This window comes from Oreochromis aureus, linkage group 7, assembly GCF_013358895.1.
Source record: "Oreochromis aureus strain Israel breed Guangdong linkage group 7, ZZ_aureus, whole genome shotgun sequence".
Lineage (NCBI taxonomy): Eukaryota > Metazoa > Chordata > Actinopteri > Cichliformes > Cichlidae > Oreochromis > Oreochromis aureus.
In genome coordinates this window covers 8833934-8848731 of record NC_052948.1, presented here as the reverse complement: position 1 = coordinate 8848731, position 14798 = coordinate 8833934, and the positions used below count along the sequence as shown (strand labels likewise).

The window sequence follows — 14798 nt, the reverse complement described above, 5'->3', positions numbered from 1 at the left end:
TATTTAAACTGAAGCTTGCTGTATTTATGTAGTATCACTTTAAAACAAGTCAGCTGTATCAGTTGACTGTCCCAAGACAGTTGGCAATTTGTCAAGTTTAGCAATGCTGAGTTAAAACTGCCCTACCAATTTACATAAACATACACACACACAGCGTAAGCACTCGCACATTTGTTTTTCTCTAACTCAACTTCCCCTTCCATAATTATAAGTGGAGTCACAATTCTATAATTATAATGGTGACTTCAGCACGCTTTTAAATATTTTTTAAAAAATGTGTAAAAATGTAAAGACAGAATCAGAACAATCATCTTATAATATGATCCAAGTTTAATGAATGATACAGAAACATTTTCCTCGAACATACAAAAAAGAAAAAAAAAAGCAACACCGGGTGTTTGCAACATCGAGGCTATGGCAACTATGAAAACAGGACACAGCATGTTCTCACATTGGCCAACACCGACGAGCAAACAACATCATCTCTGTAGGATAACAAGTCTTTGAGAGTGCCGTTTGTGACCATGAGACCAAATCTCAAATGACACCGTTCCCCATATAGAGTCCTACTTTTAGCCCGAGACCCACATACAGAGCTGTGCCCGTGGACACAAAGTAGAGCACCATCCAGAAGATGGCAGTGTGATTTGAGAGAGGACTGCAGAGGAAGAACGCTCACTATTTTTTCTTCTTCTCATCTTTCTTGGCACCGTCTGCTTTCTCCTTCTCCTTGTCTTTGTCCTTGTCATCTTTTTTCTCTTTGTCATCCTTCTTCTCTTTCTTGCCTTCCTCCTTTTCCTGTCCTTCCTTCTTTTCTGCATCTCGGTTGGAAATCTTGTTGTTGATCAGGTTGTGCAGAGCCACCACAGAGCGTATGAGCGAGGCCAAGTAGACCACCAACATCTGGTCATTGGTCTTTAGGTAAAAGGCTTTTGTGAACTCCTGCAAAATACAAAAACTTGCATATTATCATAGCAAAGCAAACAACTTAGTAGCTTATTATGTATAATAAAAGACATTTTCTATTGCTGTGATCGCACAAATTGGATCACACACACAGCTCATATTCACACCTAAGGTTTTGTTTATCACAGCAATTAAAAACACAAATTAGCAAGGCATATGAGTATTTTATCATGATATTGAAAATGCCAGCTCATTTTTGAGTTTTGTTTGAAAAAACTATCACACTAAACACAATTTTCCTTATTAAGTTTCTGCATTGATTATTAAAGTATTTGTAAAGCTTTAATGAAAAAAAAAGGTAATGGCCACATCTTTAACATGAAATTCCCAAAGTAACATACAACTACAAGTGTTTTATAATCTCTCTCAGATTAAACATGAAGTAAACAGACCTCAAACATAAACAACTTACCAGCAGATTTACATCAGGCAGCAGGTTGAAAACATCCTGCAGCTGGTAGATGATCTGGTGGTTGATGGGAAGTTTGCCTGCAGCCACCCTCTCTAGGTAAGAGCGGATGTCCAACAGCTTAGAGTTGAGTCCCTTTAGGCCGTGAACCTGGTTTGTGATGCGTTGTGATAGTGTGCCCACTGTTGTATCTTTGATGTCTCTGTAGACGGGATGCAGCAATAAGTCAGTGACCACAAGTATTATCCTAAAATTATGATGCAAGATCCATGGCACTTTTTTTTTCTTCAATGGTTTTGTGTCACATTTGGCTCACACATGTAAACAAGAATCAACTTGTTTTTTTATTTTCTCCTCATTTGTGTTTTCATTGATTTCAATGATCCCCGCCCCCCCAAACCCACACGCCACACACTGCAGTGTAATTATGCATGTTAAGGCCAAAAAAACAATGCAGTGGTTGCTAATGTGATGTATCCTCAGCACAACCACATTACACTTGGTCAGACGCGCATGTTCACTAAAGACAGTGAGTAACAAAGACTGCAAGAAATTGATCAGCACAGTGGACAAAAGATATGTTATTTCCTCTGACAAGAACAACAAAATATTGCATGGGACATAAAGAGGTATATCACAACTCATGAGAACTTTGTCACTTCACATCCATGCAGTTATAAAGGATTTTATATTTTGCCTTTTCTGCATTTTAAGCCAGCTGAATAAACATTTTATATGTTGTCAAAAATGTTTTAATTAAAAGGAATGAAGCACAGTGTAAAGGTGAACGCAGTGCCCGGGTAATTTAATTGTGGTAATTAACTGGTAATTAATTATCCGTTAATTAATTGTGGTAATTTAATTGTGTGTTAAATTTTGGTCCAATTTCTTTATTTCTATTTTTCTTCTTCTTGAGCTGCAATTTAGGCGAACGAAGATGAATGTTATGTTGATGCAGAGATTTTTACATCAGCAGGAACATGAAAGCAGAGTTATGTTTATATCAAAGTCCAATAAAAACATTTTTGTCACTAAAAATCAATCAATTTTTATCTCAACATCAATCAAAATAATTGTGATAAAATTTGCCATAATTGTGCAGCCCTGGCAGTGCACAGTTAATGCTCTGTACTGTTATACCACTTATTCTTTGTTTATTGAAATCTCTATTCGACTAACAGTGTAGCATTAATGTGTTTAAATTCAAATCTTTGTTCAGTACCTCAGAAGGTGCTCCACTCCCACTTCTTCTGCTTCCTCAGCTCCAATCTCACTGGTGACATGTTCAAATGTCTTGGATGTTGGTGTGCCATCCTACAAAGAAGGAATTACCCATATGAATTAAGATTTTTGAATATGATCTGAGGAAAAAAAACAAAACAAACTACTTGTCCCGACTTTTGTAGCCCCTTAGCGATCACTTACATCATGGATTTCCTCCACGGAGATGTATGCTTCTGTGGGCAGACCGAGATCTTTGGGCTTCACGTCTATGATGACCAACACCTGGAAGTGTAAAAGAAATGTTTATGTCAGAATGAATAGAATTAAAGCAAGTTGATGTCCACAAACATGCACATTAATACAAGGAAAAAACATATCAAGTTACTTACCGAATTGGTACAGTACCGCTTGATGAGCTCATTGATGGCAATGTCATTCTTGTGTAATTTGGGTCCTGTGTGGTACCAGCCAACTATTCGTTCTCTGGCTGAAAAAGTGAACGCAAAAGTATGAAAATCTGAATGACACACTAACATTAAAAACATACTAATTTAAGAGACAGAAGCACTGCTTTTACCATTAACTTTCTTGAACATGCCATACATGTTCTCCAAGTAGTCATGGTCCAGGAACCAAACTGAGTCATCCCTGTCATCCTCATCAAATGGCACTGAGGAGGAAAAAAACAAAAACAACTTGAGAGTGAGTTAAAAACTGGCTCAGAATACATATTCACTTTTAGAATAATTCAGACCAATACTGTGATTGGCAATAAATAATGAGACATGAGACAAGCCTGACTTAATAGATCTTCTTAAACTGGTACACCACTTAGTTTTACACTGGTGTCCTGTAATCGCTTAATAGTTAGAATAAACAAAAATAGTAATTAAATGAATAAGGACATGGCGCAGGGGAGGAGAATGTCAGATAAATACTGGGGAGCAAGAGCACATAGGGATGTGTAGGTGTGAAGGACTTTATAGGCCACAAAGACCCCATTATATCCACCGTACAACAAAGCTGACCCCAAACTGATGTCACATCTGCTGTCGCAAGTCTGCTTCTGGCAGCTATGTATAATCTGGTCATAGCCTGTACATGGCCTGTACACTCACTACAGCTATAGCCTGTACATACTTATAGTTATAGTATATTCATAACATACCTTCATACCATGTACATTGTAACATACCTATAATAGATCTATATTCTGTAATATATCTATATTATTGCTAAAGCACTTTCTGGATGGATGCAAACTGCATTTCGTTGCCTTGTACTTGTGACATGTGCAATGACAATAAAGTTGAATTCTATTCTATGCTATGCTATTCTACGCACCTCTCAATTTTTGTAATCTGGTGTGTTGTGCCACTGCCAACACAGTTGAAGACACAAGTGTGTAACTGTGTCAATTCTAACCATTGTTTTAATGCTCTATCAGTACAAAAGAGATTCACAGCTTATACAAAGGGAGATGTTGTGACAGTCTGAAAAAAATGAGACTAAATGCTTTAATTTCACTTTTGACTTCTCTTCCTCCTATATCAACGCTGATGTGGAGATTTTGTCTGATTGGCGGCATCAATTATTCAGAAGAATACTGCACCGGCTAAATTATCCACCAGCTCTGTGCTGACACTACCGACAGCGCATGAAGTCACCAACATGACCAGTGTACTGAGGCCTTAAGGGTGGTGATGATGTGTTGTCGGGACAATGTGGGTAAAAACTGGCAGCTGAGTTATGAACGCACTGCGGCATGTCCAGGCACATACAACTTCCTAAAAATGATTCCAAGCTTTAAAATGAAAACAAACATAGGTGTTTGAACAAATGTTTTATCACTGCTTTAGAAATGGCATTTGTCTATTTTAACATGGCATAAAATGAATCAGGTTGGTCACCCATATGTTAGTGGACATGCTTGTGTCAAAAAGAGGATGAAAAGCAAAGGTCAGAAACAGAATACTAGAGATTTCTTTACTTCAATTGACAAAGATGTTTAATGGTTATTAAATGCAAGAAAATAAAATAAAGCCGAAATCACAGACTGTGGGATGCTGCTGGACTCGGTAGACTACAAAGCTAAAAGATATGTGGGAATAATATGATCAAGAAACTAACACAGGCACTTTAGTCATAAAATGTCCGTTTGTGACTGTTCTAACTAAAACACATCCCGTGAACACACATTTTCTAAAGACATCATCATATTACAGTGGAAATTGACAGTGTAAATGCTTGGCTTAGGTATTAGTACATTTTAAGGTGAAAATACGTCTAAGGATGTACTTTACCTGCAAAACTATTTGAGACGTCCAGAACTTTTTTCTGCCATGACCCCAGGAGGACACCGACCACTCGTTTCTGATTTCCCACTTTTCCTATCCTGTAGATTGAAAAAATTAAAAAAGAAACGAGCAGAGGAAAGTGTTATCGTCACAGATTTCTGTAAAAATGTAATCAATGAAGCCCATACAGTCTGACTCGTTAGCTAGCCCGTAAGCTAAGCTAGAGTTAGTGCACAGCTCCGTCATGTTTAACGACACCAGATCAAACTGTTCGGGCATGTAGATTAGTGTGTAGAAATGCTAATGAATAACACTGTTTTTTGGATTCATTTACAGCTCATACAGTTCATTGACACTTTCAGAAGCTAACTAGCTAACGGCACTCTGACTCAGCATGGCTAACGTTAGCTTAGCCTAGCAGCGGCGTCACACTTCAGGACACTTTGGAGTCCAATACTGATAATAAGACGGAACTTAAATACAGATCTCACTGACCTGTTGAAATGATCCACCACGCTGAGCAACACAAGGGGGTGAACGACCACATTTTCCACCGCTAACTCCGGCATTTTCGCAGGCAGGATAAACAGAACACAACACACCTCCACACAATGACGGCTACGCTACACTTCCGCTCGCTCCTGACGTCTCTTCCGTTTCTCTTGGCAACAGAGAGAAGGTAGAGACGCACAAAAACAGCAAGAAGGCAATTGAGCACCGACGAAATGGTACGACTTTATGAGCAACTTTTAATTCAATTCAATTCGGTTTTATTTATATAGCGTCAAATCACAACAGCAGAAGCCTCAAGACGCTTAAAGTTATAACTACTACATAATGATAACTTTATGTTTACCAAACACGGTGAACAATACATCAACCTGCCAGTACTTATGGGCTACCGTTCTTTTTAAGGGTATAAAAGTATTATAACAGGTTTACAACCCGAAATGATACAAACCACTATCAAATAACCACTCAAAGTAGAAGTATTGGCTTTATATTTAATTTTGTGTTCATTTATTATGTTATATTTTTATTTTCTCTTTACTACATTTTAATAATATTATACGAAACTAATCACACAAGCACGATGGATTATGAACTATATAAGACAGAAAGCCTTAGTATCTGTTCTGTCATTTAATTCTAGCAAGCTACACTTAGTATCTGAAAATGAATGACACTTCCGATAAGTAAGTAAAGTCAAATGGGGGTGACTTTACCCCCATTACTTGAGTATACCTGGAGTCACTTTTATTTGTAATACATTGTTATAAATCATTCAAGTTTGTTATCCCACTAACAGTCGAGAAGCAGGGTGTAAATAGGCCACATATATTAATAACAATGTCCTTGGAAAAGCCACATTTTTTATGTAAATGTGTGCCTGATCATGTTTTTGGTTGAGCAGGGTGAGGAAGTTGAGGCACAAATGAAGAGGATTGAAGCCACTAAAGGTGTGATTGGAACGCTAGTTGTCGATCCAGATGGTAAGCAACACCAAAAAGCAGAGCAGTACTGCTCAGAATGATGCTCTGTCACTTTTTTTTCCAAGAGAGGAAATAAAATATTCATGGTGGTCATAATGAGTTGAAATGGAAGAAAGTTAATAAAGGCAAAAGACAAAAGACAAAAATAATGGTGTGCGGCAGCTTAAAACCCTCTTTTGGTGTCAAAAAGTTACTGTTGGGGTTTCCCAAAAAGGCACGGTGTTAGTTTTGCAACTGATAGCTATCAACAGTTCATTTCAGTAAATAACTAGCAAGAGCCGCACAGATTAGTGGCTCATTAAGACATGTGCTCCATGAAGGCCTACAAGGGAGCAAGTTATCGCCTAACAAAAATAACACAGTGTAACTGCATTGTTAACACGTTTTCTTACACCAACACTGTTTACCATTAGATTGTGAGCCCCCCTGCATGTGTGTGAAGAACGATCCAAATCGTACACACTACTGAAAAAAGGTGTGAAGAGATGTTTTCACTTTGTATTGATCTCTGTGTAGAAATGCAGTTGAAAAGCTGAAATGCAGCTCAGTTTTGCTCGGTTTCAGTAAAATACTATTACTACAGAGGACCAGAAAGGGACTCAGCTCTAAATATTCTACATGAGGACAGAGTGAAGTGTTACAGGACAGAGTGCTGTGCTCACAGCTTTGAGTCATCCACCCGCCACAAAGCCTTTTCAGTGCTCAGTTAAAGTAGAAAAATGCTGTGTAAGTACCAGTCTATTTCCATTCACAGTTACACACTCTCTGATAACATTTAGCCTTCTCATTCCAAATAACTAAGCACTCTAACTGTCACAAACCCCCAAAACAATATAATGTCTGCTTTTACTATGTTAAATTTACTGTTAAACTGCTTTCAGCACCATAACCGACGCTGTGCCTCTTAAATCCCAACAGCAGCTTTTTAATGCCAAAAGATAGTTGTGCTCTAGAGGAGAGCATTAAAAAATCTGGCCCATGGGCAGTAATTATTGCTGTTCATATGTATTTGGTTTCCCAGAGACCTACAGCGAAGCAACGGTACAAGATGCATTAGGCAATGGAGATATTTTTTTTCTTAAAATTATAGATTTGCAGTGTTTAAGATTTTTAGTCAAATTATGCAGTCATAAAACTCTGCAACACCAAAAATCATTTTTATGTAGTTTGTTTTTCTCCTTCTCTCAGATCTGTAATATAGAACATTTAAATATCTGTGCATGCAACAGTTGAGAGAAAAAATCAATAAATAAAGAGAGCAGATTAATGTCTGAATCTTACAGTATTTAGTACTAACTTTAAAAAATACCTAACCTCACATGGCATACAGACGAAAAAAAATCTGTGCTTAGATCGAGTGTTAGAGTCCAGGTTTACACCGTGGAATAGTTTATAATAAAGCTGCTCTCCTCTGGATGAATCCTGCGCTCCACCTGAGCTGTCAGATACATCTGTAACTGTGACATTCAAAATTCACTAGAGAATAAGAGAGGGAGTGAGAGGGCCTCAAAGTTAGAGTGTGTGGGCAAGAGTCCCCCAGGATAGTGTGACACAGAGAGAGAAGACATATCCAGGGAGGAGGGAACTGAAAGCACCATGTAAGAACTGATGAAAATGGTCAGACAGATGACTTTATGTTTGTAAATTTAGTCTGTTTGATCACTTTTGCTCAGTTATGCCTGATCAGTGTGTGTAAACAAGTAACAGCTCAAACATGTGCATGACTGATGCTCTCAGCTATTCAAACAGGAAGCACTACACCTCTGCCAAAAAGAATATTTATCCAGGAAAATATTAAAATGAAGTCTGAATATACAGACAGTCTGAATGTCTGATGAATTTCTGATGAATGAATTTCTTTTAAGGTGTTCCCATCAGATCAACTTTGGATCAGTCCATGACTCTACAATATGCAGGGCAACTTCGACAACTTGTGATATTGGCCAGAAGCGCAGTCAGAGATATTGACCCGCAGAATGATCTCAGCGCCCTCCGAGTCCGCTCCAAGAGCAATGAGATCATTGTTGTAACAGGTGAGTGTAAATTAGTTAGGGTTTGTTGACTTAATGATTTTAGTTGTTGTGATGTAGTTGTTGACTTTTGGCTCAGTTGTTTGCCTGCATTTGTATGGTTCAGCTTGTCTTTTATGTCTCTGCAGAGAACAACTATCTGGTGATAGGCATTCAGAAGCTTCCTGAGCCAGATGTTTCCATGAGCAGGGAGGTAGGGGTGTTGGGTGTGTTGCAGCACCACCTGCTAAGTGCAAAAAGAAAAAGAAAGAAAGACAGAAAAGTTTTAAAATGGGTTAAAATATATTTCTGTTGTTATTTATCTTTTCCTCCTTTAAATAACCAAGCATCATGGTCAAATTATGTCACATAGCCTTGTCACCAGGTGCTACAAATGCATCTTTCAACTCACAATTGTAAAAGCAAATTTTAGATTTATTTATCAGTTTGTTTGTTTGTTTGTTTTTAAATGATTAGCTTGTAAAAAGATCATAAAGGAAGAGCAGCAGATTGATAAGCTCCATCCTCATGCTCATGGAGGCTGCAAACTCTTTGAATTATCTCCGTGTGTATCAGTGTCTTCTTCCAAATCATAATTTTCCAACTTCTGGTCATGGTTATGGTCAATGATGATGCCATAGAGTATGACACATCTGTCCCAGATGAATGTTCTGATGGACTCTTTGAACTCATTGGACATTAGTTTCCAGAATCAGGGAATTTATCACCGTAACCTCTAAATACCAAGTCACCTTGGATTATATTGTTATATAATCCAATAATTATCAAATACGGTGTATGCCCAGCATTGCATATCAGTATCAAGTATTTTTTAAAAACTATATGAATTTTTTTCAACTGTTTCCATCATATCAAATAAAAATTACCCTTGAGGTAAGGTATGTACACACATTCCACTATCTTGAGACTAACTCACTATCCACATAGGTCTCAGAAACAGCTTCATTGCCCTGATACTTTATTCATCTTGTTCCTCGTCCTCTTCTTCCTCCTGCTGATCAGACTCTTCCTTATCCTCAGACAGGTTCTCCCTTGGGAATAGAGTATCCTGGTTGGCTACAGAAGGAGGGAAGTGATGGCTATTGATGTGTGCACACTGAAAGACATGGATGAGATGAAATTTTCAGCTGAGAGAAGAAAAGAAGGAGGCAAAATAACGATGTCTGTCCTTGAAGCCATTTTTAATCACATCATAAGAAGACCACAGACATTGTGAGGCCGTGCACACTGTCACCACTAGATGGCAAGACAGCGTTATTTTTACAGTTCACTGGTGACAAGTTTAAATGTCTTGGATAAATAAACTAATACTCGTCTCGACATGTTTTGGTGCAACTTAACATTCACTGACATCATGGATTTCATCCAGGGAGATGTACACTTCTGTATGCCTGACTGAGATCTTTGGGCTTTACGTCTATGATGATCAACACCTTGAAGTGCAGAAGAAACGTTTATGTCAGAATGAATTGAATTAAAGCGAGCTGATGTCCCTAAACATGAAAATTAATAAAAGGAAAAATCAAATCAGTTACATTCCAGATTGGTACAGTACCGCTTGATGAGCTCGCTGATATTTTTCAAGAACACGTTCTCAAAGTTGTCATGGTCCAGGAACCACACTGTTTCTTGTCATCCTCACGAAATGAGACTGAGGAAAAAAGGTGCTGACACAGTGAGTTAAAGTATATATTCACTTTTGATCATTTAGGTCAATACTGTGCTGGAGCAGTAATAACACATGAGTAAAGACCTGATTTTATGTATATTTTTTCATCTTAAACTGGTACACCACAATGATTGCTTAGTTCAAGAAATTACTCCTACAACTACATAATAATGTCCCGCTTAAAAATGAAAAAAACAAACGAACAAACAGAAAAAAACAATACCAAGTAAATGCAGGTCCATTACTGCTAATAAAATACCGATGCTGATACTTTTAACCTATAAAGTATCAGGGGCTGGGTCTTTGACCCAGCATTTTGAGTTTATTTTGTATTTTTGATTTCTTATGTTATATTAGAAATATGTTAAGTTCCTGTGTTGTTATTATTAGTTAGGGATTAGGATTAGGATTCAACTTTATGGTCATTACACATGTATAAATACAGGGTAACGAAATACAGTTTGCATCTAACCAGAAGTGCAAGAGCAGTAAGTGCAATAAGAGCAGATTATAAACAGATAAGTGGAGAACAAATATACAGATATACAGATATATACAGATAAGGGTAGTATAAATGGTGTAATAGTTATGAACAGAATTATGTACAGAGAGACTAAATATACAGATGAGCTACAGACAAATATACAGATGTACTATGAACAAATACACAGATGTGCCACATATATACATACATAGATGTACCAGTGTGTGGCAAAGAGTGCTATGAATATATCTACAGTAGTGGAAACATAGCTCTCTGAACAGGCTATAATAGTGAACAGTGTACGCATTATAACAGAGACTATGTATGCCAGTGTCCTAAAATCTATAGCCGAAATCAATGTGAGCATACAGTGAATGTTGAGAATGAATGACAGCCATGATTGTGGTCATTGGGAGGGATAAGGGGGAGGAGGAGTGTAGAAGGATTGAGTGAGTGTGGATGAAAAGGTTCAGCAGGGGACTGAGTTCAGTAGGGTGACAGCTGTGGGGAAGAAGCTGTTCTTAAACCGGCTGGTTTTAGTCTGAAGGGTCCTGTAGCGCCTACTGGAGGGGAGGAGCTGGAAGAGTTTATTGGCAGGATGAGAGGAGTCCCTGAGAATGATGTTTGCTCAGCATAGACATCTATTCTTGTGGACATCCTCAGTGGCAGGAAGTGGAGTCCCTGTGATGCGTTGAGTGGTTTTCACCACCTGCTGCAGTGCCTTGCGGTCAGCAATAGAGCAATTTATGTACCAGACTGTGACACAGTTGGTCAGGATGCTCTGGGTAAGTTTTAGTCTAGTTTATGTTTCACCCGTGTCTCCTTGTTTATTAGTCTTTTTCTGTTTGTCACGTGTTATCTCCTTGTCTATGTAGGTTCCCTTTGTGTCTCTCTCCTCTGTGTCCCTCTCCATCTCTTGCTCTCTCTCGCTGTCTCTTGTGTAAGCTTGCGTGTCCCAGTTCATGTCTTTCCATGTTTCCTGTTTTATTTTGAAAGTCTTGTGTTTTCATGTTCAATGTGTTTAGTTTTGCTTCCCCTGTGGCATCTTGTTTATTTGTGTTAGCTGTGTTTCTCCAGGTGTTTCCACTTCCCTCATTACCCTTCTGTGTATTTACGTCCTCTGTTTCCTTCAGTTCAGTCGGTTTGTCTGTCCATCCAGCTTCATGTCATGTCAGGTTTTATGATTTTTTCAATTTACTGGTTCAATTTACTTCAGTTCATGTTTAGATTACTTCATGCTAAAGTTTTGCACGTTTCATGTTTAGTTTAGCTGTCCCCAGTTTAGTTTGGTTATGCCCCTGTTCGCCCTGGCTTGTTTTGTGTTCATGTATTTTTTGTTAAATTTCAGTTCTGTCCCTCATGTAGTCTGCACTTTCCCTTATGTAGGGAAGAGCAGTGTATCATGAGATGAATCATCATGAATTTGCAAATTTTTAACACATTTTGACAACCACTAAATCACTGTGATTGCACAATAATTACTTAATAAAGTAAAACACCTTCCAGCTTTTTATTTATTTTAAAACATCGCTTTCTGCAGACCTGGAATGTAAATTGTCCCGAGTCTAAAGCATTTTGGGTCAGCTTCTGTTGTTTAAATGTATTACAGACTATAAATAAAATAGTCAAACCAAAAAGGTTCAGACATTATTCATAGTACATGTTTTTCATTTCCAAAAAAATAATTTGTTACACAGTTCAGTGGGCTACAAACTACACGTAGTGGATAGAAACAAAGTATATCAATCCTAATACCAATACCAGCGTTGGTATATATACAGTCCCCATCAAAAGTTTAAGACCACTTGAAAAATGGCAAAAATCATATTTTCCATAGCTGGATCTTAACAAGGTTCCAAGTAGAGCTTCAATATGCAACAAGAAGAAATGGGAGTGAGACAAAACATTCTTTTGAGCATGCAGTTTATTGAAAACAATGCTTAAACTGAAACAGGCTGTTTTATAGCTGATCGAAAGTTTAGGACCACATGCCTTTAAAAGGTCAAATCTGTGCAAAAATGTTGATTCATTGTCATTTTCTGTCAGGTATTCACACTGTTATGACGTTCTGATGGCAAAGGCAAAAAAAGTTTCCCTTTTGGAACGTGGTCAAGTTATTGAACTGCATAAGTAGGGTCTCACGCAGCGCACCATCACTGCTGAGGTGGGACGCAGTAAGACAGTCATTTAGAATTTCTTAAATGATCCTCAAGGTTATGGAACAAAAAAGTCAAGTGGAAGACCCCCCAAAATTTCACCAGCCTCGTCTCCTTGAACACCACAGAACTGACCGTTTGGACTTTGCAAGAGAGCCCCAAACATGGGTCATTGAAAGTTGGAAGAAAGTTTTATTCTCTGATGAGAAAGAACCTTGATGGTCCTGATGGTTTCCAACGTTACTGGCAGGACAAGCAGATTCCACCTGAGATGTTTCCAATGCTCCACAGTGGAGGGGGCGCCATAATGGTCTGGGGTGCTTTTTCCTTCAGTGGAACAATGGAGCTTCAGGAGGTGCAGGGGAGTCAAACGGCCACTGGCTATGTCCAGATGTTGTACAGAGCATCCTTCATGGCTAAGGGTCCTCGTCTCTGTGGTAATGACTAGGTTACCACACCAGAAGCACTACACCTCTGCCACAAAGAATATTTATCTAGGAAAATCTTAAAATGAAGTCTGAATGTCTGATGAATTTCTGAATAAATTAATTTCTTTTAAGGCATCCCCATCAGATCAACTTTGGATCAGTCCATGACTGTACAGTATGCAGAGCAACTCCAAAACCTTGTGGCATTAGCCAGGAGCGTGATCAGAGATACTGACCCTCAGAATGACGTCATCACCCTCGGAGTCTGCTCCAAAAGCGATGAGATCATTGTGGCAACAGGTGAGTGTGAATTAGTTATGGTTTGTTGACTTAATGATTATCTCTAATATGGATGTTGACTTTTGGCTCAGTTGTTTGCCTGCATTTGCATGGTTCAGCTTGTCTTTTATGTCTCTGCAGAGAACAACTATCTGGTGATAGGCATCCAGAAGCTTCCTGAGCCAGACGTTTCCATGAGCAGGGAGGTAGGGGTGTTGGCTGTGTTGCAGCACCCCTTCCTTAGTGCATAAATAAATAAACGTGTTAAAATGTTTCAAATAATATTCCCATTATTATTAATCTAGGAAGTTTTAATAAATAAGTAATAATACTGAATATGTCTTTTCTCTAAATAGCCAAGCGTCATGGTCAAAGTCTGATGTTTTGTGGGTGATAGTTTGAATCCCCTTCTCATCTTAAAGAGAGTGATCTGTTTTAGTCAGAAGTTCAAAAAAGTATTCATAAGTTTTAGAAAAGTAAAAGCAGTCATCTGCAGTGGGGAAATATTCTAGTATAATCAAAGCCCAGCTACCTACCTGACTAAAATTGCTTAGATGTTATCAAGAAATGCATGTGATATAGGAGTGGTGCAAGCTCTAAGTATGAACTTACATTAAATCATGCCTGATGATAGCGAAGCCAAAAGTAATCATTTCTATCTTATGCGCACAGCTTTTAGTTAGGCTAAACCTGCCAAATAAATGTCAAGGCAGAAATTTTCCTTCAGGCAAGAGATATAAAGTGACATATAACATAACAATTACTTTACACTTGTGTTGTGAAGTTGAAACATTTTTGTTGAGATGAGAGATAAGAATCTGTTTAGGATGACACTGCGCTGCACAACACAGAAAATGTTTCTGTTTTTATGGATGTGAAATTGAATCACATGTTATGGTTTTCATAGTCACTGCACGGAATGCAGTTAAAGAATCTTTTTGCTGATTTTGGTGCATAAGGTCATACAGCATGTTCAAATGTTGTCATCAAAACCTCCCAATCGTGAAAAAGGAAATCTTTTCAGGAAAATCTTTTGTGTGTTTTTTTTAAATGAACTGACATAGGGTTTGTTGACTTAATGCTTATCCACGGTATAGTATTTATTCCATACCATAGATCATTATGCCATCTTATCTGAGCTGGAGACCACGTAGACTCTTAAAAAACAAAACAAAACACACAAACAAAAAAACAGAGACCAGAGCTCATTTTTCAAAAACTGATGTCCCTTTAATTCTGGGACTAAAATTTTTTATATATGACAAGTACATTACTGAGTACATAATGACAAATAGGTGTAATAAATGGAAACAGAAACATACAATTCTAAAAGCCTTGAAAGTTAATATTTGTATGACCACCT

The 14798-nt window shown here is 38.0% G+C and overlaps 2 protein-coding genes across 4 annotated transcripts; one reads left to right on the top strand and one right to left on the bottom strand.

Annotated features, from left to right (window-relative positions):
- Window positions 1-312: 312 nt before the first annotated feature.
- Window positions 313-5528, bottom strand: psmd7 (proteasome 26S subunit, non-ATPase 7). Its single transcript, XM_031737286.2, has 8 exons — window positions 5392-5528; window positions 4903-4994; window positions 3177-3269; window positions 2989-3086; window positions 2801-2881; window positions 2598-2689; window positions 1379-1577; window positions 313-942 (listed from the first exon to the last, which is right to left on the bottom strand). Exons 1-8 carry the CDS (start codon window positions 5463-5465, stop codon window positions 679-681), a joined length of 993 nt encoding a protein of 330 aa, XP_031593146.1. The 5' UTR covers window positions 5466-5528; the 3' UTR covers window positions 313-678.
- A 3-nt stretch (window positions 5529-5531) lies between these two features.
- On the top strand, window positions 5532-9946 carry LOC116318315 (dynein light chain roadblock-type 2). 3 transcript variants are annotated; one of them, XM_031737287.2, is made up of 5 exons: window positions 5532-5624; window positions 6311-6389; window positions 8255-8422; window positions 8548-8612; window positions 9440-9946. In XM_031737287.2, exons 1-5 carry the CDS (start codon window positions 5622-5624, stop codon window positions 9503-9505), a joined length of 381 nt encoding a protein of 126 aa, XP_031593147.1. In that variant the 5' UTR covers window positions 5532-5621; the 3' UTR covers window positions 9506-9946. The 3 variants fall into 3 exon arrangements, with proteins under 3 accessions (XP_031593147.1, XP_039471587.1, XP_039471588.1); XM_039615653.1 differs by having other exon boundaries at window positions 8548-8625; window positions 9444-9946; XM_039615654.1 differs by having other exon boundaries at window positions 8548-8625.
- The last annotated feature ends 4852 nt before the right edge of the window (window positions 9947-14798 follow it).

Bases quoted from the DNA above. Each gene is read 5' to 3' on its own strand.
- LOC116318315 (XM_039615653.1), top strand. The intron at 8,423-8,547 runs GTGAGTGTAAAT...ATGTCTCTGCAG, and splicing joins TGAGATCATTGTTGTAACAG to AGAACAACTATCTGGTGATA. The intron at 8,626-9,443 runs GTGTGTTGCAGC...ATCCTCAGACAG, and splicing joins CAGGGAGGTAGGGGTGTTGG to GTTCTCCCTTGGGAATAGAG.
- psmd7 (XM_031737286.2), bottom strand. From the start codon at position 5,465: ATGCCGGAGTTAGCGGTGGAAAATGTGGTCGTTCACCCCCTTGTGTTG. The intron at 4,995-5,391 runs GTCAGTGAGATC...TTCAATCTACAG, and splicing joins GTGGTGGATCATTTCAACAG to GATAGGAAAAGTGGGAAATC. The intron at 1,578-2,597 runs GTACTGAACAAA...TCCCGTCTACAG, and splicing joins GGAGTGGAGCACCTTCTGAG to AGACATCAAAGATACAACAG.